General features: G+C 34.7%; 1 protein-coding gene across 3 annotated transcripts in view; it reads right to left on the reverse strand.

Annotated features, from left to right (window-relative positions):
- Nucleotides 1–321: 321 nt before the first annotated feature.
- LOC135849629 (partitioning defective 3 homolog) overlaps nt 322–25,194 on the reverse strand; it is a 44,109-nt gene continuing 19,236 nt past the window's right edge. Inside the window, exons 4-21 of one of the 3 annotated variants that reach the window (XM_065370117.1) lie at nt 19,388–19,554; nt 18,666–18,821; nt 18,330–18,533; nt 13,513–13,718; nt 13,176–13,402; nt 7,383–7,565; nt 6,794–7,288; nt 6,492–6,709; nt 6,256–6,416; nt 6,113–6,169; nt 5,942–6,033; nt 5,726–5,864; nt 5,463–5,601; nt 5,206–5,389; nt 4,779–5,090; nt 4,553–4,683; nt 4,284–4,483; nt 322–1,797 (exon numbers count right to left, since the gene is read on the reverse strand). In XM_065370117.1, coding sequence (XP_065226189.1) covers nt 1,565–1,797; nt 4,284–4,483; nt 4,553–4,683; nt 4,779–5,090; nt 5,206–5,389; nt 5,463–5,601; nt 5,726–5,864; nt 5,942–6,033; nt 6,113–6,169; nt 6,256–6,416; nt 6,492–6,709; nt 6,794–7,288; nt 7,383–7,565; nt 13,176–13,402; nt 13,513–13,718; nt 18,330–18,533; nt 18,666–18,821; nt 19,388–19,554 — 3,504 coding nt within the window. In that variant the 3' untranslated portion in view covers nt 322–1,564. Of the gene's footprint in view, nt 1,798–4,283; nt 4,484–4,552; nt 4,684–4,778; nt 5,091–5,205; nt 5,390–5,462; nt 5,602–5,725; nt 5,865–5,941; nt 6,034–6,112; nt 6,170–6,255; nt 6,417–6,491; nt 6,710–6,793; nt 7,292–7,382; nt 7,566–13,175; nt 13,403–13,512; nt 13,719–18,329; nt 18,534–18,665; nt 18,822–19,387; nt 19,555–25,194 lie in introns of all 3 variants that reach the window. The other 2 variants (XM_065370118.1, XM_065370116.1) reach the window with 2 other exon arrangements.

Raw genomic sequence — 25,194 nt, forward strand, 5'->3', positions numbered from 1 at the left:
TGATAAATCTATAACCATGAACTCCCATAATGAATTCATCATACACGGAATCATCAATCTGACATCGATAAAATTTACGATCGATTCATCCACGAAACACCGATCGACGCGCATTTCTCAGAATCGTTTTGAAAATATCTGTATACGAACACGTAGTAAAAAACTAACCTTGCCAGAACGATCAAAACTGATACTCGCAGAACAAAATTCAAATTTTTTTTCGAATACCGAACATCTCGACGCGATTAAGCTTCACATCTTGAAAACGTTACACCTATTCGCAGGAAGAAAAAAAATAACAAAATGATTACTAATACACGATAAACGTTGATGATTTATTAAAATTTTTTTAAAAATCGTAGGTACAGTACAATATACAAAAAGAAGAAAAAATACTGTTTTTTTTTATTTGTCGTCGAAATAAATACGGGTACGATAAACTTAACATATATACTAGATATATAGCTAAACATGTAAAAAAAAAAAACAAACATATTTATAATTAACACGATATGGTATACCGTAATAAGAAGAGCCCTAATGAAAAAAAAAAAAAAAAAAAGTAAAAAGAAATAGAAGAACGTAAAGAAACAAACAAAGAAGAGAACAGTAATTGAGCAACGTTAAATTTGTGATGCTACCTTGTTCGTCAAAAAAGATACTGGGGAAAAAACCAAACAGAGATCTCGTGTTTTCGTCAAAGGAATGTATCAGTTTTTTAATACTGAATAAAATGGAATGTCTTGAGTCAACATTCGTCGTCTAACCCATATAGTCATAAATCACAGCACGAACATTTTATTAACGATTAAAAAAAAGCTTATTCACACACATACGAGTACACACGCCTCTCCAATCGAGTTTTTTTCGCTTTATAGTATATTACATTTATATTTATTTGTACGTCAACGTTTAAATAAAATATAAATTGTACAGTTCTTTTAATCGAAATGAAAAATAAATAGCATCACGGTACGTATACCGTTTGATTTTTTTCTTTTTAACGATTTAAATACTCCAGGTATTTATATACTCAGCTTATACTATATTTCGATCAATTCAATTCGCATGATTAAAAACTCCTCCATTGCCAAAAACTCTTCGATAAATTCAAAAAAATGAAAAAACATAATTATTTTGATAGTTACCCACTCGAGTTCAATATTCTATACACAAACACACGTAACACATATCAGCACCATACTCGTATACTAGTACAATCTTCAAACACCTCATGGACACCCCTTCCTACCTTCCATAATAATACGTATTCCGGATACTGGTAAATCATAAATAATGGCACCTATTTAAGGTTCAAATATAGTAGTTTAAAAATTCTCAAATAGTTAAAAAAATAATCACCTCTTGGGATCCATCTCATGATAAAATCGTAATTAAAATATATAGTTCGTAATCGATAAAACAGACAGATTAATCACAAGGGGGAAAAGTAGTAATGAAATAATCATAAAAATACAAAAGGAAAAAAAAATAGTAAAAAAAATAGTACGCTTATTTACAACTTAATTTTAAAAATTAAGTTTGAGCTTTAAAACCTTATAGATTAAACTTTGGTCCCTAATGTGTTACTGGTATAATGATGATGATTGTCCCTTATTGTAACCTGCGTTACGTACGGCCCTTGCGTTTTGGGTAATGGACGGATATTTGAATACAGAGGAGGTGAATGGTAAAAGAATTGCGTTTGGGGAGGTGAAAATTGTATCGGGTAGGGTACGTTGGAGTTTTGGTAAATTGGATACGAACGTTGTTCGCAGTTCCTGATCCTCGTCGATCCTACAATGAAATGAAAAAAAAGTTATTAAAAATTTTAAAAAAAAAACTATGAATGAACAGAGCAAAAAATTAAAGAATTACAAAATAAAGAAGTTAAGCGTGTCAAATGTTCATTTATTATTACTTTAAAAGTGTTAAGTATTAAATTCAACAAAAAAAAAAACAAAAAAAAAACGAGTGCAACAAGAAGCAAAAGCTAGCGATATTTATTTTACATTTATAATGGAATGAGGAATGCAAGTTCAGTTTGTTGAATAATATTAAAAATTTAGAATTCCTAGAATGATGAAATGCCCATTAAAAAAAAAAAAATAAGAAAATAAAAAATCAAAACTGCTGGACTTTTGAAAACTAATGTAATAACAATAACTATTGAATATTTAAAATACCCATCACACACAAAAAAAATAAAAATTGTAAAAAGTCTCGATTTTTGTTACTAACGCAAGAAATTGCAAAAATCATCGCCTTAATATAATTTTTTTTAAATCAATAATTACCCAAAAGTCTTCTTTTTTAGTTGAAATTTTCAAAATCTTGTTTTTTCATAAAAATTTTGACTTTTTTGCAACTAAAAAATCTGTTCCAAAAATCGTCAAAAATTCTCGCTTGTCCAAAAATTGACAAAAATTTTTGCTTTTCAGAAAGATTGTTAAAATTTTTTGTTAGCAAAAAGCTTCAAAGAAATTTTGTTTTTTTTTCAAAAATTGGCTCCAAGTCTCCCTTTTTTGGCCAAAAATTTGTCAAAAACATTCTCGCTTTCTCAAAAATTGTCAAAAATTTACGCTTTTTAGAAAAATTGCAGAAGATTATCATTTTTTCAGAAAATTCCAAAAAGGTCAAATTTTTTTACCAAGTTTTCCAAAACTTTCGCTCGTTTGACAGAAATTTGGAAGAAGTAAAATTTTTTCCCAATAATTTACCAGGAAGTCCTACTTTTAGGCTGAATTGTAAAATTCTTGCTTTTTACCAGAAAATTCACAAAAATTCTCGTTTTTTGGCAACATTGCTGAAAAAAATGTACTTTTTTCAAAAAATTACCCAAAAAATCTCTGTTTTTTTTTTTACCAAAACAAAAAGATTACAAAATCTATAATAATTGCGAAAAAATGCCGAATTCCCCCCCCCACAGTATAGTTACTAAAAAGTCTTGTTTTGCTAAAATTGTCAATATCTTGTTTTTTGACAACAAATTTCCAAAAACAAAATTGACAAAAATTTTCGCTTTTGTAAGCAAATGGCCAAAGATTGTCGTTTTTTGCAGAAAATTCCAAAAAGTCTCATGTATATTTTCCCCCCAAATTGTCCAAAAGTTTTGCTTTTTTCACAATAATTGCGAAAAATCATATTTTTTGCCAATAATATTACATCTACCATTATTTCCAGTTTTTTGCTGAGATTGTCAAAAATTCTCGCTTTTTTCGGGCCAAAAAGCCCTCCGAATTTGTCAAAGTTTTGATTTTTCAAAAATAAAAAAAATGTCGTTTTTCAACAAAATGGCTAAAAAGTGTTGTTTTTTTTTGAAAAAAAATTCCAAAAAGTCTCGCACATCTTCAGAAATTGCAGGAGAATGTTGTTTTTTTGGCACACGATTACTTTTTGTACGTAAGGTGACCTCTGATTTTTGCTAAAGTTTTCAAAGACTTGCTTTTTGACTTAAATTCTTGTCAAGTATTTTACAGAATTGCCAATAATTCCCAAAAAATCACGTTTGTGAGTTTTTTTAAAAATTAAATTTTCGCAACCTAAAAATTGTCAAAATTTTTCAAGTTTGATCAAAATGGCTATATGTAAATTGTAATTTTTTTCGTAAAAAACCAAAAAATCTAATTTTTGTCAAAAAATTGTCAAAAGTTTCGCTTTTTCGTCAGAAATGTCAAAAGGCTCCTCCTTTTACTACAATTGTTGAAGTTTCGCTTTCGGCCAAAAATTTCAAACATTCTGCCAAAAAGTCTTGCGGGGAAGGGGCAATTTCCGACTGCTTTAGGGGCGCGAATATGTTAAATCCGGCCCTGCGACTTCGGTATATCAAAAATCTCAAAATTTCCCATGAGACACGTGCAAACAGGTAATGAATCAATCTCACTATCAATACAATGATGTGACGAGATAACAACTCAACATCAAACCTACTCTCAAACTTTGAGTACATTTATACATGATCAACTTCATTTATAACATAAAAATCGACATTTTCAATACTCCACTTGAGAAAAAAAAATTTCAACTACGTAAAAAAAAACATTCCTCTCGTACAACATAAAATAAAAGAATACCCTCTTCCCTCTTCTAAATGAACCACCCAATGAATGCGATTATAGTAGACAATTAGATACACGAAAGCTTCTAAATACGTGCGATCATTCTAAATTAGAGATACTTTAATTTGCAGTGAAAAGCTCATCAAAGCCAAATACCGTGCTTTAAATAATGCAATTAGTCATAATCTAGTGTTGGATAAATCACTATAGAACGAATTAACTCACCATAAACAGACGAAGGGAAAAACTCGCTTCGGACAGACATCGGATTCATGTTCGTATCCAGAAACTGAGGTCGTATCGATAAAGCTCCCTGATTCTTCATCATCGTTTGCACACTTTCATATTCGTAGAAATTCGACACTGGGCGATGGGATAATTCTCTATTATCACGTCTCTGAGAATGATAATGCTGCTGTTTTCGACTATCGAAAGAAATTCAGCTTTAGTATGGAGTAATGGAAATTTTACTCGAATTCGATGCGATTGCTTACTTTAAATGTTGTTGTATTTCTTCGTAATTAACATAATGACTATATCGATTTGATTCCTGCGTTTGCGAATACCTTCCGCTAGCTCGATTCGCCGAATTGAAAGTCGGTTCCATGTCCGGAATTCGAATACTCTGTTGAAAAAAAAACCCTCGCGTTATTGATACCAGGTTTTTAAAAATATTTTTCAAAAACATGTTATTTGTATTCGGTATTTTTGGCTCCTCACCTGTCTCAAAACACCGTTATAAAATTCTTCTTTGGTTTCAGGCGGAAACAGACTTCTACGATCTACGTATTTGTTGCATTGCTGCGGCACCCTATGTTGCTGCTGTTGTTGCTGCTGCTGCGGTGGTGGTGGTTGCATTCTACCGTTCGTCATGGGTATATAGTTATTATTGATATTGATATTATTGGCTTGAATATATTGGGTAGGATTCGTATGTGATCTCGATAACGTCATCGCGTTATTTTGCTGGTGCTGTTGTTGCTGCTGCAGCTGTTGCTGTTGATGTTGCTGCTGGTGTTGTTGCTGCTGCTGCTGTAATTAACACGTACGTACGTGTGAGTTGATTAAAAATAGGATACGGTGGGTGAAAGGGTGAGAAGAAGGAAGGAAACGGATCGTTAATTCGAGTTTATTATAGGCAAAATACCTGTTGCATATCGAATTGACGTTGGATTAGCAATTTATAATGTTCTTGGATACGTTGCTGTTCGTCTCGAGCTGCTTTGATGGCGCGTTCTTTTTCTTCATCTTCGGCACTCTTGCTGCTAATGCCGAGATGAGAAGATGGACCGCGTTCTTCTAACACTGCCGGCTTCCTATGTCTGCCAAATCTGGATTTTCAAAAATAAGAAAAATTAAGAACCTACTTTCCACCCTCAATACATTTTAAAGGATTTAACGAACCTGAACATGGAGCCTAATCCTCTCAAAAAGCTAGATTTCTTTTTATGGCCATTTTGCTGCTGTTTCATTAACTTACAATCGAGCTGCGAATTCAAGGAAGACTGCCTAGGAGGGAAATTGCATCCATCATCTTCTGGAACTATAGAATAACAATGATAATTAAACCGTTTGCTGAATACTTCGGTTAAAGGCGAACTGTGAGAGACGAACTCCCATGGAAAATCAAACCCTATATAACGAATAAATTCGAATCATCAACTTACGAGGTTCCATAACATGATGCGAAGGAGCTTCGTAGCTTCTATCAACAGCCGCTCTAAAACTTTCATTACAACCTCTGCCTCTAATCACCTTGACTGGAATTTGTGTTCTTCTGTATACACCATCTTCGGCCATTTGAATCTACAAAATAAATATTTTCCACGAATTAAAAATCGCGAACTTGACGAAAATCAAGTTCAGAAAAGCGACCCGGTTACCTCTTGGACCATAGTTTGTAAAGATTCTAAACTGGAAGACTTCTTCATTCCTAAGGAGGGACCTAATTGATTCTTGGCTAACATTTCGTTACCTGAAATTGAAAAAAATGCATCAAAATGAACATTTCACCGTTACAATTAGAGCGTAATAGAACCCAGGAGTCAACTTACGATCTGATCTAGGAATACTTTCGGTGGAATTCACTTTAACGACACCGATGGTTGATCCTGCAAGTGCATATGAAGCAATAGGTATTTAGAAACTAGAAAATATTGTGAATCTGCAAAGTATCAGATATTTTCACTAAAATTACTTCTATTCTCTTTTTTCATCTTCTCCCTTTCTTCTCTCAGTTTTTTATTTCGTTGATATGTATCGGTACTTTTAGCATCCAAGGTGGCGTGCCTCTTTTCAGACATACTTTGTCGACCGAATGCATCTCTATAGAAACCTCCGCCTTCGTCTAAGGATAATCTAAACGAGAAAAATTCGCATTAGAATTTTCAATCAGGTTACAATTCACTGGGCTAAGTAAAAAACTATACGTACTGGCTAGCGTAAGTAACATCGGTAGTCTGCGTACTGGTGGTAGATCCTCTCTGCTGACCACTGGCTGAGACAGGTACTTCGACACTATTTTCACTACTGGGACTATACGGAGGATCTTCTTCAATAATTACTAAATCACCGGGCGATTGATTAACAGTAGGACTAGTTAGTTTATCATTATCTTTACCCATCATCATCATGGAAGTTTGATGAGTAGCCTGAAAATTGAAAAATGACCAAACGTCAATGTCTGTAATTCGGAACACATACAAATGCATCCGTAAAGTCTAGATAATACTCACTCTATAATAACTTTCATTCCTTAACGAATTATGATTAGGTAGCTGGCCAGTCAATCTATCCAGGACAGGATTCCTCGAAGCCATGATATCAGGAGGAAGAGGTTTATTAGAATGAGGAAGTTTGGACGCAGGCGGTAAAAATATAACAGTATTATCGGATTGTTCGCTATTTCCAGAATTATCTGTGCTGGTAGGTGCGGTATTGTCGTTATCCGCCGTTCGCCCGTAACAATCCCCATTGCTGGACGAATCGTTTAACAGACTAGAAGAAGAGTTACGTCTATTCTGATGATGCTGCAGCGATACATTGGCGACGATATTTTTCCTATTTGCTGCTACTCCATTATGCATCATCGGGTTCGGTTTGCTAGATGTATCTAAATGTATGGCACGTTGCTTCGAAGTACTATTATTGTGTCCGTTGATGCCGCTGCTGCCGACACCGCCACCGCCACCGCCGCTACCACCTCCGGCGTCTACTTCGCTAATTCCTTGCTGCTGAGGGAAAACAATAAAGCGAATAGATTGATTTGAAATACAGCAGGAGATTTTTATTTATGTATTTTTTTTTTGGTCATTTTGTACATACCTCTGATGATTTACCATTGGCGATGTCTTCTTGACGAGATACGACTATTTTCACTATACCGTTCATCGGTACGTTACGTAACTCAGTCACAGCATCTGCTTGCGTTTTACCAGTAAGATCTACTCCGTTTACAGACAATAATCTGTCACCGCATCGCAATCGACCGTCTTCTACGGCAGCACCCTGTTAAAAAAAATATATCAGAATAAATGAAAAATTGCACCTTTGTCATTGCCACAATTAATTGAATAAACGAAACAGTCTATGACCATTTTCCATAATTAGGAAACGAATCCGATAGAGGAATTAAGGAACGCTTTGACGTTAAAGTCAAATTCTGATGTGTAAATTCAACTTTTTACGCAGGTACGTGAAAACACAGAAGCTTTCATATCGTGACAGAATGAAGAGAGAGAGGGGGCAAGGATAAAAATCAATCAGTAAAACATACATCTTCCCCCTCCCCACCCTCCACCAATGAATTGATTGCGTTATGTCATTGTCAGCGTTTCCTTATCATACCATATATCGGATAGCTTTTAGATTACTCATGCTGCTGTATCTTAGTCTTAAATATTGATTCAGTTCTGTGTGATGCTTGCTTAAATAAACATCCATGATATTGTTCACGTTTTAGATTGTTTGAGAAAAATTTTAATTTAGTCTGGTATCAGTAGGGACGGATTTAATTAAATAATTGTACCTAAAATGCCATAAGGATCATCATCATCAAAACGTATCACCTCACGCAGGGATTTCGTGACCATTCCAGTTACATAATCTTGCGAGTAAGCGCGCGCCACTGTTCCCTGTCATGTGCACTTCTCACACATTCGACAAAGCTGCGGTCCATTGCTTTGCAAATGGAGTCAGTCCACCAGGTCAACGATTGTCTCCTGGCTCTGGCTTATTCTACTCTGCCTTGCACAAATATTGTCTCCATAGCATCCGCTCTTGTGACCCATCCAAAGTACTTGAGTATCTGGCCAAGGACCACTGCAGACAGTTGTTTGGTCACACTAATTTCTCCCAGTATTGAGGCATTAGTTCTTTTCAGAGCTGGTATTATGACACTCCGCCAAACTTGACCAGGTGTTAACTGAGGTCGAAGCACTGGTCAACTATTGCTCTTTGCTCCATCAACTTTTGACGGAATGTTGACAGTGTTGTAATACCAGCCCTTGGCTGTCCAATGGACTCTTCAGCAGAAGCTTCTAGCACCACATTTCCATAGCATCAATCCATCGCCGATCCCCTTTGAGAATGGTCCAAGTCTCTGATGTAAACAGGAACACTGAGAAGACCAGCGCATTGACATTGACCAGTCAAATTTTAAGGCTCCTGCTACTCCTGCTTATCGCCAAATCACTCCATATTCATTTCAAATGAGTCCATGCGGTTTTGTTGAGCTGGCAGTGGTGATGTATCTCAGCTTCACATCCACATGTTCTCAAGGATGGATCCAAGCAGAGCTGTGGGACCAAAACAATCCTGAAACTAGAACCAATTAAATCCAGATTCAAATCCAATCCCAAAACCGATATAATTTTGAACCCAAAACAATCCCAGAACCAAATTTTTGCCTTTTTTCCGCGATTTTATTTTGATAATGGTCATTTTACATCATTTAACATCAATCATTCAGATTATAATGAAAATTACTTGACGAATTAAGCAAAATAATAATATGCATTTAAAATGATAAACTAATTACACCATTTGGTGTTGACATCTCGTTGCGACACCACCATCGACTTGCTGAAAGGGGGACATTTTGACATCATTTTGTAGAGAATTGCATCTTGACAAGTAGAGTGTGAGCGTGTGGAAGCGTGTGTGAGTACGGAAATGTCCCCTTTTCAGCATGTCAACATGTATTTCATGCATTCTACCACCAGAGTGCAACACTTGTTCATCAACTCCAAATTGGATTTTTCACGTCGAAACCTCCCATTTTTCAAACCTTTGCAGGATACATTGGTCAATTTGGGCTTAAAATTGGTTGAAATGGAAATACTGAAACCAAAACCGATTCAATTCAACCCAGAACCAAAACAATTTTTTCAATCCCACAACCAAAATCAAAATTTAGAAGAACAAATCCCAAAACAAATCCTATCCTAAAAAGAAAAAATTTCAAACCCAAAATCGTTTTGGCCTCACAGCTCTGGATCCGAGTTAAGAGAATTGCTTCATGATCATCATCTTTGTTTTTGTCCTCTTGATTAGTAGGCCGTATTTCACAATGACTTCTTCCAGGCACTTGAGCATTATGGACATGTACTTGACACTTGAGGCCACAAAAGTGTATCATCAGTGTACTAGAGATAGGTGATGCATCTGCCACCTATCAGGACACCTCACTATTCATTGACTCCATCTGAGTCATCTATGATCTTTTGCAGCATTTCCCAGATGATGTATTCTCCATAGATATTGAATAGCAGAGGAGACAGTATGCAACCTTGGCAAACTCCTTTTCTGGGTGGAATTTTCCTGATCTTATCCTATTGGCGCGGACATTAGCTGATCCCTTCTCATACAGTTGTTTGGTCAGCCACACTAGCTGCTTCAGAGCACCCATCTCCAGCAGAATCTGCCATAACTTCTGTCACTGGACACAAAATTGAATGATTTCTAGTAGTCCACAAAGCATAGTAGGACAGGAACATAGTACTCTCGAGCTTTCTCAATGAGCATTCTGATGTTTAGGATGTGCTCTTTTGTGCCTCTTACTTTGGTAAATCCAGCCTGTTCTTGAGGGATTTGAGACTGCATGAGTGGATACAAACGATCATACATAGATGATCTTCAGAAGCACCTTGCTTGCATGAGAGATCAGTGATGTGGTGCAATAATTCTCACAGTTCTCTGGAGAGCCTTTTTTGTACTAAGTGATGTAACAGGGTGTCTACCAAAATTTAATTTTCAAAAATAGCGACTTTTCGCGACCTTTTCTCAGTACCCCCCCCCCCCCTCTTCCTAACGAAAAAAGAAAACAAGCCCGAGCGAAACGAGGGCAAAAGCTTTTGAAAATTTGACTTTTGAAAAGTAAAAAAACCCGTTTTTCTTCCATCACGGGTCTTTTTTTGTCGGACCCTCCAGAATGAGCGAGTCCGGGGTAAACTCTCCTCTTTTCCCCCTCTCGACGGTCCTGCTCCTCCAGCAATCTAACAATAATTTTCAAAAGATTACAATAGGTATTTATAAAAATACACATACATGGCCTGTACGAACCCGAGCCAACTGAGGGCAAAAGCACTGGTAAAACGAAAATTCACAATTCTCCAGAAATGAAAAAATATCATTTTTGATGTGAGAAGTCAATTTTTCTATCATCAAGACTCAACTTTTGGCCAAAGAAAATGAAATAATATGCCCGAGCGAAGCGAGGGCGAAAGCTTTTGAAATTTTGAATTTTTATGATTATTTAAAATGCTAATTCGGCAGTAGCATTAACATTGAACAATAATACTCTCTAAATTTAAAGCAGTCAAATTTCACTGCTTAGCAGTCACGACATTTTGCCTTTTTAAAGCAGTAGTTTTTTTTACTGCAAAACAGTGAAAAATTACTGAATTGGTCAGTCAAAATGATTTTTTACTGACCAATTCAGTAATTTTTCACTGTTTTGCAGTAAAAAAAACTACTGCTTTAAAAAGGCAAAATGTCGTGACTGCTAAGCAGTGAAATTGACTGTTTCAAATTTAGAGAGTACGAAAAGTTTTTAAAAAAATTAAAATCGGGACAATTTATAGCGACTTTTTGGTATTTTTGGCGAAAATCGCGACCTTTTCGCGACTTTAGCGACCTATTTTCAAAATCGCGACTTTTAACGCTATAGCGACCTGGTAGACACCCTGTGTAAGTTGACAGGATCCAATCATCTGGCCATTCTCTAGTTTGCCACATGTCATACGAGTATGTAGGTTAAATTTGAGTCAGTAAGAATGACTAGGAACACAGATGCCAAATCTTTTTTCCTGAGTTAAAAAGTTACCCCATTCCCCTTACCGCGCCAACACCCGTATCATCCATTAGGGAAACGACGATCAGCGCTTGTAGCGAGTAAACCACTGAAACTATTGTTCACAAATACTTCCCCTTGCCGCGCCACACCCGCGTCGATCAGTACGGAGAAGCGACGATCAGCGCCTCTACAGGGACCATTCGGAAAAACTTCGTCACGAAATTTTGCAGTTGTGCATCTTGTACTTCCAGTGTCTATATTCCTGAGCTACTTTTTCAAGATTTTCTTATAAGGGCTCGTACTCAATTTTTTAAAAATAACTTTAGGTAATTCAAAAAATGACATAACATGAGCAAAAAAAGACAGAAGATTGCGAATTGATATGCTCTGGTTGACTTTCTCACAATTTTTGGCATCAAAGCAAGATTTTTGCAATTTCTGACAAACACTGACAATTTCAACAAAAGTACTGGTTTTCTGGCAATTCTTAAAAAAAATTGACAATTTTGAACAATTTAAAAAAAAAGTAAAACTAGAACTTTTTTGCAAAAAAATACTACTTTTAGTAATCAACAAAAAGCAAGACTGTTCTAGATTTATTTGCAAAAAAGAGATAGATACTCTTTGGCAATGACAAATAAGTATCTAAGCAATGCTTTTGGATAATTTAAAACCAAAATGAAAAAAAAACTATTCAAAAAGGAAGAATTTGTGAATTTTAGCCAAAATTAGCAATTTTTGGAAAGTATTATTTTTTTCAAATAGTGAGATTTTGTTACTTTGTCTGAGATTTATCAATCGCTAGAAAGATAGAATTTTTAGCAGTAAGTAAGACGTCTTTTGGACAATTTTTTGGCAAAAAGTAAAACCTTTTGAAATTTTCTGCAAGGAATTGAGGCAAAAAGACAGATTTACAATTACAGCAAAAAGCACAAATTTTTAGTGGAAGTACTTTTTTGCAGTCTCCCAATTTTTTTGGGATATACTCGTACTTAGTTTAGTGGCTGCGCGCTTTTCGAAGCTTGATTGTGATTGGTCATGAGTACCATATCACTGGGTTCTAAAATCTTAGGTTCTGGATGATTTTTATTGAACAAGTATAATATTTCAACTCTTGTTTTTTATGATTTTATTTTTCAAAAATTGGATAATTAGAAGCAAAAAGCATTCTACATACCAAATTATTTCGTTTTCTACAAAACCAAATAAAACCGCCATATTCGAGCCAATGTAATGCACCCATAAAATAATTCACCAGATAAAAAATAAATAAGGAATTATTTTAATTGCTTCTTTGTTGGGTTCCTATACCTACGCTTCTGACGTGACTCACATTCGTAGTATTTCTTGCGATGAAAATTGAATCATCTTTTTAACTACATTTTACAATGATTCATCAAACATAAAAATCGTAGTTGAGTTTTGTGAACTACTATGTACAATGCTTTCTTCCAGAGAACATATTTCACTGAAAAAAGGTTGCAAGGCTCGAACTGATAGTTTAAGTCGAAAGAGAGGGCGAAAGGGGCGATTCAAATTGTTCTTGTTATCACAACGTTCATCAGCTTAAAAAGTTGTAGAGAAAAAAAAACAGGGCATGGCATCGACCAGGACACAGGGTATTTACTTATTCGTAGATTTACTTATTTACATAACAAAAGTGATTGTCGTCCAGGCAGTCGAGACAAATTTCACTCATTCACGTGGATGGAATCTGGTCACAGACTGCCATAGGAAGGAATAGGATAAGAAAATAGAGAGGGGCAATTCTACGTCAAGAGAAATGAGCATTTGAAATTTGACAATTCAACCACACAACTCACCTTTGGTAGAATATTTTTAATATAAATAGGACAATGTCCTCCGATCGGGTTATCTCTGGTGGTGATACTGAATCCCAACCCGTGCATTCCTTTGGTCAGTTCGAGCTCGATTTTCCTTCCAATTTTTCTCGTATTAACAGCCATTAAAATATTACCACTGGTCGGAGTAGCTACCGGCATTTTCTTGGTTGGAGATACCGTAGCCACTTTGCAACTATTGCCAATACCTGCGATAGGAGAGAAAAAAACACACGCAAAATTAAATCCATCTGTACATTGTTGTAGTAGGTTGTGATCTTTGAAACGCAACACATCATATCGAACCGATTAGACTCACTTTTCTCTTCGCTTTCCACGACGGCGATATTTTCCTTATTATATAACGGATGTTTTGGATGGTTAATCGACGGTTTCGGGTATATGGGCGGAGGAGGTTGCTTTTTCGCCACACCGTTTACCCCGCGTCCACCATTCGACTGATGTTTCACTACACGTAATCGTAACTCGGGTGAACGAAGAGAATCGCGAAAAATTTCTTGTACTCTGTAATTCGAAATCGTGCATGGTACGTAAGTAAATCACATCGTAAACAGAAGCAAATTAACAAATGTAAATAAACAACGACGACTTATGTTTATGTACAAGTACAAGTATGTAGAAAAACATGCAACTGAACCCAAACACTGCGATGAGGCGTGGTTCAATTAATTTCAAATATAGGTAGAGGTATACGTAGTATAGTAGGTTATATAGGTACCCTAGAGACTCTGAGCGAGAGGACACAGGCATTGTTCAAAATTGAAAAAAAAACTCTACGATAGAGCTGCCAACGATGAATGGATACGAAGAGTAGGCTCGACCAATTGTCACAGATTAAATAACGATTAAGCTTTTTATAACGATGTTGATAAATTATTGATAATAAAGTACCAACAGCAATGGCCTAGAATTAGGTTACATTTATGACAATTGTTCCACTAGTAGGTTACCAGATTACAAAAAAAACGAGAAAAAAATAATATCGATAAATTCATTCTATTCGTAATAAAAATCTCAACAATAATGAAAGTTTTTCATTCGTCGAATCGCTATGGTCATCGAGTACTTGCTGCTGAAGCCGGTCGTTGCAATGGGTTATTACTCATCGTGCTCGTTAATTTTTTTTTTTGTTTTTTGTATTCAATTTAAATTCATTAAATAATGAGCTCCACGGATGAAGCGTTCGTCGTGTAATTATATCGACCAATTTTTTTGTCCGCTTTTTGAATAATGTGTTTCTAAACGAAACGTACTCGAGAGAGAGGAAGCGTAGTTTATAATACGAGTATGTCTGTTTGTCGGCAAAACTGAATTACCTATCGTCAAATTAATTTAAAATATCCGATAACGATTTACTTACGAGTGCATTTTTATAATAAAAACCTCTTGAAAATGAAAATTTTATGAACTTGACTATTAATTGAAATCTTAACGTTAATCTTGTAAATTGAAAAATTGTCTACGAGTTTTCGAAATCAATTGAATAAAGACAGGATATTCCCAGGTAAGATAGGCGAAATGGTCCTGTTCCCAGATTTGGTAAATTATGATGGATTATATTTGGGTACCTCCAAAAAAATTTTCAAGCGGAATTTCCGCCCTTCCACCCATCCATAGATTGGTTCAAAAATCAGATTATTATTCCAAAAAGAGGTATAATTTACGCGATTATAGAATAATTAAGTCAACGTCTCATGACAGTGAATGAAAAAAAGTGATTCCAAAAATAGCCGAATGATAATACAATTTATATTTTTCAATGGAAATTACAAACCATAAAAAAATTGACTAATTCAATCCAAATTCGGCTCGACAGTGAGAGGAAAAAAATTTCGACCAAAATTGACCCATCAAGAGGGACAAATCGTTTGAAAAATCAATCTTTTAGCATTTTTGAAGGTCTTTTACCCATTCTAAAATATTCTTAAAAAAATATACGTTGTGTATTTTATCTACAGTATGACACAAAAGTAGTGCTCGGTGGCTTTAATTTTTCAAAGTGGAAAAAACTAGCGAGATGAAGATGAATGCAGCGGCGTTGAGTAGGGAAAAATAAGGGCTTTCAAAAGCCACCTTGAAAATTTTAGGCCCATCTACAGGGTGTTCACAAATTGAATAACCGGTTAGGTCAAAGAATTCTAACTGGTTTTTATTGGCGCAAAGCATTCTACACACTAAGGCGACAAAAGTGTGATATGAATTTTTTGAAACCGGTTCATTAATTTGCAACCAGTTGACAAAAAATACCCAAAAAATGTAGATAGAGAAAAAAGCTTGAAACAAAAGTTGTAGAGCGTGAAAAATTGAACCATTATCGCTGATCGGATTTTGAAACCGGTTTATTAATTTGCAACCAGTTATCGAAAATTATCTAAAAATTGAAGATAGAGAAAAAAGCTTGAAACAAAAGTTGTTGAAGCGTGAAAATTGAACAATTTTTGCAGAACGGATTTTGAAACCGGTTCATTAATTCGCAGCCAGCTGTCAAAAATCACTCAAGAGTTGTATGAGTAGATAGTGAAAAAAGCTTGAATCAAAAGTTGTAGAGTGTGAAAAATAACACAATTGAAACCGGTTCAATTGGTTCGCATTCATCAATCATGTTTTTGACAAACCCCTAAAAATTGGAGACAGAGAAAAAAGTTTGAAACATAAGTTGTAGAGTGTGTGAAAAATTGAACTATTTTCACTTATCAGATTTTGAAACCGGTTCATCAATTCGCAGCAAGCCATTGAAAGTTACGTGGTTGCAAATTAATTAGCCATTTTCAAAATCAGATCAGCAAAAATGGTTCAATTTTTCACGCCCAACAACTTTTGTTTCCAGCTTTTTTCTCGATTTCCAATTTTTAGATAATTTTCGATAACTGATTGCAAATTAATAAACCGGTTTCAAAATCCGATCAGCGAAAATGGTTCAATTTTTCACGCCCAACAACTTTTGTTTCAAGCTTTTTTCTCCATCTCCAATTTTTAGGTGATTGTCAAAAACTGGTAGTTAAATGCGAACCATGAACCGGTTTCAAAATGTGATTGGACAGAATTGCGTAATTTTTCACGCTCTGCAACTTTTGTTCCAAGCTTTTTTTTCTATCTACAATTTTTGGGTATTTTTTGTTAACTGGTTGCAAATTAATGAACTGGTTTCAAAAATTCGTATCACGTTATTGTCGCCTTAGTGTGTAGAATACATTGCGCCAATAAAAACCAGTTTGAATTTTTTGACCAAACCGGTTTTTCAATTTGTGGACACCCTGTGCATGGGCCTGAAGTTTTCAAAGTCGCTTTTGAAAGCCTTTATTTTTCCCCACTCAACCCCGCTTCATTCATCTTAGAAATGAAAGCCACATGGGCACTACTTTTGTGTCATACTGTAGATGCCATAAACATACTTAGGTATCAATTTACGTATTTTCAAGCATAATTGCACATTTTTTTCAGGTCAGAATTTTTCTATTTTTAGAGAGAACTAGAAAAAATGAATAGAAAAAGAAAATAATCGAGAGGAAAAATATAAAATTTCGAAGATTGATTTCAGACAAATTCTGACAAACATTAGGACTTTTTAACAATTTTTGCAGAAGCTGTACTTTGAGGTCATTTCGGCTAACAACAAGATTTTATTGACCATTTTGGCATAAAATAGAATTTTTTGGATAACTTGTCAAAAAAGAAGAACTTGCTGAAAATGTTGACAAAAAAGCAGGAGTTTTGAAAAATTTGGCTAAAAGAAGAAGTTTTTTTTACAATAATTTATTTATTTTGGCAAAAAAACATGTTTTTTTTAGATAACTACGAAAAAAATAAATTTTAATAACTATACATATTTGGCAAAAAACATGTGTCTTTTTGGAATAATTTTGGCAAAAGCAACAATTTTTGCCAATTTTGGCAACAGGATTTGTTGACATTCTGGCAAAAAGCAGGGTTTTTTGGCAGTTTTTACAAAAGGTAGGAGTTTTTTTTATAATTTTGACAAAAAAAGAACTTCTTTACAATTTTGACATACCTAATATAATTTTTTTTTTGACAATTTAGGCAACATAACGAGGACTTCTTTGGCAAAAGCAGAAATTTTCAAAATTTTGACTACTAACAAAGTTTTTTGGTCATTTCTGCAAAAAATATTAGGATATTTTTAATAACGTCAAAAAAAGTGATACTTCGACAATTTTGGCAAAAAACAGGACTTTTTGGCAATTTTGACAAAAGTTGGGATTTTTTTATTAATTTAAAAAAAAAAATTAAATTTCTGTACAATTTTGGCAAAAATGAGACTTTTTCAAAAAGTCAAGATTTTTAAATAATTTTTGCAATGAAATACTTGTAAAAAGACACATTTTGGCGAAAAGTTTTTGTTTCCAACCCTTTAATCTGGAGCTGTGGCGGTTCAAAGTATTTTTGTGTCAATGCTACCTTCGCCACTATGGTGAAAAATTTTGAAAAATGTTGTTGAAGGCCCAGGCTTCCCCTACCCATTCCGCGTGTCACCAGAATTTTCTCCCCAACTTATAGATACAGACAGAATTTCTATTGCAAAAACCGCGTTTTTTTCCCTATACTGTGCAAGGGGGGTGGGTTGGGAGGCAGAAATCCCTCTCAAAATATTTTTTTGGAGGAACCCAACAATAATCCATCATAATTTTCCACATCTGGGAACAGGACCATTTCGCCTATATCTTACCTGGGAATACCCTTGGTAAAAACCATTGAAATATGTCAATTTTTACAAAGGAACTATTGAACACAACGATTTGAATTTGAACAAAACTCAGCTTAATGGAGAGAGCGAAAGAGCATGTTCTAAAATCCATGTAATTAAAATTTCAAATGCCTAAGTTTATTTTTAAATTTTAGGAAAATTTCAACTATGTGTTTGCCTACTTAATTTTTTTTTTAAATCCATTTTCTCCACTATTTCTACATTTTGTTTCCTTCATGCCTCAGAGTCAGAATTGAATAAAGGAAAAAATTAAATCACCTATCGTTCCCAAAGTTAGACCCGCACCCTCCCCCCAACCTTTCCAGTTTCCCAAAACACGCGACCTTGACAGCAACACTACCTATGGAATAAACCCAAAAGCGATACTTGAAACAAAAAAAACGTGTACTTACGTATTGAAAGACTGGTTTATTAAATTTCTATCGTTGATTTCCACAATTCGATCATTAACGCTGAGTCTACCATCACGATCGACTTTACCGCCGGGTTCGATGCGCTGTACGAGTAAGCCCCGATCGTTGCCATTCTGGTCGTAATCCGGCACCACATGAATACCCAAAGCTTCGTCATCCATTTTCAAAGTAATATACTCGGTGCTATACGCAAACCAACACAGATATTTTGCACACGTGAATATTCGAGTCCATCATGGCAGAGCGATAAAAACGTCGAACTAAATCAACATCTACAGTCTACTCTAGTCTGTTTTTGATTATGAATCAGTATACCTGCCGCCGCCGTATTTCCCATCGTTTGATAACGTCGTCGTCGTATTTGAATTAGTCGGCGAAAATGGTTCTTTCTTTCTATGCTCACGTGGTAACGATAACGAAAAAACTCGATTGCTAATCGCTCGGTCAGCAGCGTCTGCCCATTTGTAAGCGCTGCAAAATCATCAAAGCAAAAAAAAATTATTGTAAAATTTCTTATCTAAGTGAATACAAAGGAACGCCCTGGTTGTGGAAAAAAGCAAATAATATACGAGATAGACGAAGATAGGTATAGAAAATAAAAGAATCGTCGATTTCAACAAAACAAAAACGAAAAAAAAGGAGAATAAAACCAGTTTCCAAACTATGTTTTTCCACATCCATATCTCCTCTATAATCATTTCCTTCTTCCCTTCGTGTGGTTCAACTTGCGACTGGTAAGAGTAATATTACGTTAACGTCGAATTGTATAGGGTAATTTTCGAAGAACCTACTACCGGAAATCTCTTCACTTCTCGTATAGGTAGGATGGTAGGTACTTGGTCGAATATTTCTAACGTGAGAGATTTTTTTGTTTTTTCTGTGAGAGGGAGTTAAAGCGAATAACCTACTAAGTTATATTATGCTGTGATATCAGATCCTGTACTTATTTTTCGTAGGATATTATAATACTTATGTATTTTCTTGTTCTTTAATAAGTACACAAATACGATGTATTCAAAGTACATCGACATTATTACCTTGAAGTATCTCCGTAAAACTGCATCGAAAGTCTATTTGAACCGTCCCTCGTGAACCCGGACGATACTTGTCGCGGTGGGAATATGTCTCTTTTTTCATTTTCGTCTTCTTCCGAATGTACCCAGTTTTGATTGTGTCCATTATCCACAGTCAAAATCACGTCGCTCTAAAAATAAAAAAATTGCAACATTGAAAAAATATGGAAAAACAGATCGATAAAATAACGTTTCATTTACCTAAAAAATGAAATTAGTAGGAAAAAATTTGAAAAATATCATCACTCAGGATACTATCAATTTCCTCAGTTGTGCAGTTATTTCCATAATAGGAAAAAATTGAAAAATCAACAGAATAACTACATAATGACTCGAGATATCAATTTCCTTTTGTAGATAGCAATTTATATACCCTTCGTTCCTCAATCAATTAATCAATGGAAAAAAAATTACGAAAAATGAAACTCGATGGAGACGTTGACAATTTCAGCTAAAAGTATGATTTTTTTGCAATGTGCAATGCAATTTTCTACAAAAAAGTAACCCTTCTTCAAAATTAAAAAAAAAATGATTGACGATTTTAGCAACAAAGAGAACATTTAACCATTTCTGCCAAATTTTTTAGCAATTTTGGTAAAAAGCAGAATTGTTGATTTTTTACAAAAAATTGACAATGTTTAGAAATTTAAAAAAAAAACAACACAATTTTTGGAAACTTTTACAAAAGAAGAGACCATTTGTTATTCTTGGCAGAAAGCGATAATTTTGATACTTTCAACAAAAGGTAGAGAGTTTTAACAATTTTAGGAAAGAAAAAAAGTGAAAATGTTTCAGCAATAGTATGTTAGTAGGAGAAAAATAGAAAATTTCCAGTTATTTTGGTAAAAAACGACAATTTGAGTCAATTATAGCCAAAAAATAAGACATTGAAAAATTTATATATTTTTTCGCATTTCGACAAAAAGGTGAGAATTTTTGGTAAAAAAGTGAAACTTTTGATCAATTTTTTGAAAAAAGAGTCTTTGGAAATTTTAGCAAATTTTTTGACAAACCGGAGATTTTTTGGCAATTTTAACAGAAAGAAAGCCCTTACATGCTTTTTTTGCAGAAAGCGAAATTTCGACAATTCTAGCAGAAAACAGGTATAAAAAAATTGGTGCTTTTCCAAATTATTTACTCGTTGACACAGTCAAAAAATTTTCTTTTTTCTTTGAAAAGTAACCACAAGATGTGAAAAAATTACATTTTTTTTCAAGTTAATTTATTAGTAGCCACAATTTTGAAAAATTAACCAAAAGATACTTGGGAATTTCATCGAATTTAGATACTTGAGAAGTAACCAAGCACGAGCCTTCGAGATTGGAAATAAACAAGAAAAAAAGAAAGCATGACATCTTACAATAAATTTTCACAAAATACACCCTCTTTGCCTCTCCAAAACACTGACAAAGTTGATTTTTTATCAACATTTTCAATTTTTTCGGGAAGACTTTCCGACGTGAGATTCAAATTCCAAGAAGTCAAAAAAATTGGTAAATCAAAATGCAGGGAATTTGCATGGCCTTTCAAATAATACACTTACATGTACATAATAAGATTCGAAAGCATGTTTTTGAATTTTTACCTCCCCCTCCTCCACCTTTCAATGGTATCTAACGAATTTGAAAAAAAAAATCTCTACTTTTTCACTATCTTTTTTCAACCAAATTTTCAGAAAGCTATCTACTTGATCCTCCCTCACCCCCATACACAAAAAATTAACAAAATCAATTTTTTCACAGGAAACTGAAAAATGAAATAAAAACCTAAGTGTGCAATAAATGGTATATTTCAACATTACTGGCTCGGAATTACCCCAGGAGAATTACTTTCCTTATAAAACTTGTTATTGGAATTATCCCAAAAATGGGATAATTCCGATAGCTTGACCTTCCAAAATGTTTTTTCAATTATATGTATGAAGCCTCCACACAAATCACTCTTCAATATAGTCAATGTGTAGCTGAAGGACGTAGAAATAAAGTTATTTTATAATTTTTGCCCCAAAATTGAAATTGAATTTGTATTACAAAGTATTTTTCAATTTCAATCAAAATATGTCTCACAAAATTTCAAAAATTTCAAAATAGAAAAACAGTACTTCGACAGGACATTTTAACACTTTTCAATGTCTTCAAACATCCCCTGATTTTTTTAAAGCATATTGTGGATGTCAAAAATATAATTTTATCATTTCAATTTTTGATTTTGTTTTCAACTTTAAGGTTCCAACGTTTTAAACGTCTCATGTAGAACCTTAGGGGTGAAAATAAAATCAAAAATTGAAATAATAAAATTATATTTTCCGATATCCACCATAATTATGCTTTAAAAAAATCTTGGCACGTCTTGCAAATGTAATGAAATTGGGCGAATAAAACACTTTTCTCAACATAACAAATTTTTTTAAAATAAACAAAAATTTGATGGAAAATTTGAATGACGTTTGGGGAAAAAATCATGCCAATTTTTTGAAATGAAACGGTGAGTTTTAAAGTAAAATAATTAAGAGATAAAATAACAATTTTGTCATTTGAAAGGTACAATTTTGACTAATATTCATACAACGTATAAAAATGTTGGTTTCTGCTTCAAGTCTGGAATTTTTTGATAAGAGAAAAGTGAAACAAACATGGCCCGGGCGAAGCGAGGGCAAAAGCTCTCAAAAATCAGTGCATATATCAAGAGGTAAAAAAACGATGATTTTTTGTGTGATTAGTTAATTATAAGAAGTGCTTAAAAATTTGGAAATTCAAATGTGTGTGTGTGTTTTTTTTTTAATTCAAAACTGAAAAAAAGCAAACAAGCCCGAGCAAAGCCGAAAGCGAGGGCAAAAACTCTCAAAAATGTGTAATTCAAGCTCTAAAAAAGTCGACAAATGAGCTCTTTTCTACAAAATTAAGATCGAGAAAAAGGAACACAATTGAATTTTCCATTTTTTCACTACCATTTTGACAAAATTCACCACTTTTCACTACTTTCACTACACATTTTTAAAATCAATACTTTTCCACTACTTTCACTACCTGTTAGATACCCTGATTTTTCAAACAGTTTTCAAATTTCACCCAATTGAGCTCTTTCACAACTCATTATGTACCACCATATCAATTTTTTCACATCAAACAATGAATAAGGAAAAAATGAATTTTTACTGAAACATGGACTTTGAACAGTTATTCAAAATTTTCAAAACTCGATTATTCACGAGTTTCTAATCAACGAAAAAGATTACGTTGAACGGTAGACTACCAAGGAAAATCTTAGCCGTACAAGGAATTGCGCCAGAGGTCCTCAAAATAGGGCCATTTTAGAAAAAAAAAGTGATTTTTTGCCATAGTTTTAGTGGTTGAAAAGTAAATTACTGTAAAATTGATAACAAATTGAAATATTCGCGATCCATCAATGTTCAAATCGCTCGTGAAGCAGTAAAGGAGGGGTAAGCATAAAATTGAAAAATTGATGGGTCAGGGAGGTCCAGAAACACAAATCACACCTCTTGGTTTTTTGGGGTGGGGGGAGGGCGGTTGTGCAGGTACTCAAGAAATTGCAAAAAACCACGTTTTTTTTTTCTTCAAAAATGATCCCGCTTAAAGGACTCTTTGCTCAGCTCCCTGTACGGTTAGAGAGCTTCAAACTCATATGAGTAGTCTCTAACTCGATGAAAACTTCATTCTCGCCAATTTTCATCAAATTCGGGACTTTTTCACTCCATATACGAAACGGTAATCGAATTGATTGAGTACGAGTACTCGACCATGCTTATACCGAATTGAATATATGTACCTCGATTCGACAAATCTCTTCGTATAACGATATGACCCACCAGCATAAAATACTTTCAGAGCCAGCGCAAACAGGAAAAAAAATAGAAGCCAAAGAAGAGGCTGGGCACAAAGTAATCTCGAAGAAGGAAAAAAACCTCTATTAAAAACACATTATGTAGGTACTTCGTGCATTTACATAAAAGACCTCACACACTATAGCTTTTCATCCACGATCAATAAGGTACACACACCACATACTACACATATCGCATCTCATACTGCATACATTGACTATAGCCTATAGGAAAACACATGTGGAGATGGATGAAGGTAGGAGAGGAGGGTCACACGTGCACGTATCCGTCAACCGTTACCGCATACACATAGAAGTGACATCTTTCATAAGAATCTGTCACCTGATGGACCCGCAGTTCATGCACAATGTATACATACTACATAGTACGTATAAAACAATGGATATTTCTGCTCACATGTGAGATTCCACGCAGACATGTTTCTCTCTCGTTTTCTCTCTCCTTCTCTTTTTGAACAAGTCGTTCACTTTCTTATTTTGCAATAGCCTGCAGATCGCACTTTGTACACACATGTGTGCATTTTGCCAGCAGAATCACCATTGACGAAATGCTCCTCGAGTGGGAGAAAGAGAGAGAGAGACAAGCTCTACTTGAACCTACTACATACGTCAAGGTTACCACAACAGTCGTATAGTATCTCAGCTGTATGGTGCACAATTCCATCGGGTCTTCGTCATCGGCATCATCATATTTACAATGGACAAGTATCTGGACCACTTGTCCATCTTAATAATTCACCTGTTATACGGTGTAAAATATGCTTCAATGCGAGAGTACCCTACGTAGTACGTATCACTAGTATACGCAATAAGCAGGCACCATAACAGGAGAGTCGTACTCGCGATACCATAATTCAAAACAGCATAACCATTTAAAACATCCCAAAAGACATTATGTAAATTCTTTCGAAAAATCTATGAAGCGTGACCAAAAACAAAACGTAACGAGTGTTTTCACTGCGGCCACACGTCAACGTAGTAGCCATCTCTTTCTCTCTTGCTTGGTCGAGAGGCGAAGTTTAGATTTATGTAAATTGCTCGCATACTCTATCGAACAGCTTGAGCAAGGTGTATCATGAACGAAACGAAACACTTGTATGAGATGGATGTATTGGATGGATAGGATACCTATTACCTAAACCTATAAATGCAGTGCACTACTCACACAGTGTATAAATGTGGGTACGGTACAATGTACCACCTTATACCTTATAGTCGTCATTCACCTCTCCTTTCTCTGATTTCGAACATCCATTCATTGGGCAAACTGGCGCGAGGCGCGCGTTCCTCTTTTCAGTACATAAATATGTACACATACTTCCACAATGTACTCTTCTATGTACATGCTGGATATACATTACATACAATATAATACACAATACACAAGGTATACCTATACTTATGTAGACGTACGTACTCGCACTACATAGATTGTGTACACGTATAATGAGATCAACACCTTCATTATGTCCAACGTAAATTTCAAGGGTATCGTAGAGTTTGTTGGTTTTTCTTTCTTTCTTTTTTTTTCGGCAGAGCGGAAGTACAACCACCGCAGCACTCCGCAGGTATCCAAAAAAAGAATAAAGGATTCCCTTCGGACAACGAACGAGACAACTACCTCGATAGACGATAAATCTTGTTACAACATACTCGTATATGTATGCAGCGAGAAATTCACAGTCGTTTGTCGCCCTTCCACCTTGCATTCGTTTTGATTGTTTTACGTACCACTTACTGTAGATTAATGGTTGGAAAAATGGACTCACGAGGGAATATCATGCCTACAGACAATTACATTCATTACAGTTTCGTTGAACTTTAGGGAACAGATTTTAAAACTTACGTAATCAAAATTTCAGCAGTCCAAATTAATTTTTCGAATTTTTGATGAAATTTTGAACATTTGA

This window comes from Planococcus citri, chromosome 1 (assembly GCF_950023065.1).
Source record: "Planococcus citri chromosome 1, ihPlaCitr1.1, whole genome shotgun sequence".
NCBI lineage: Eukaryota > Metazoa > Arthropoda > Insecta > Hemiptera > Pseudococcidae > Planococcus > Planococcus citri.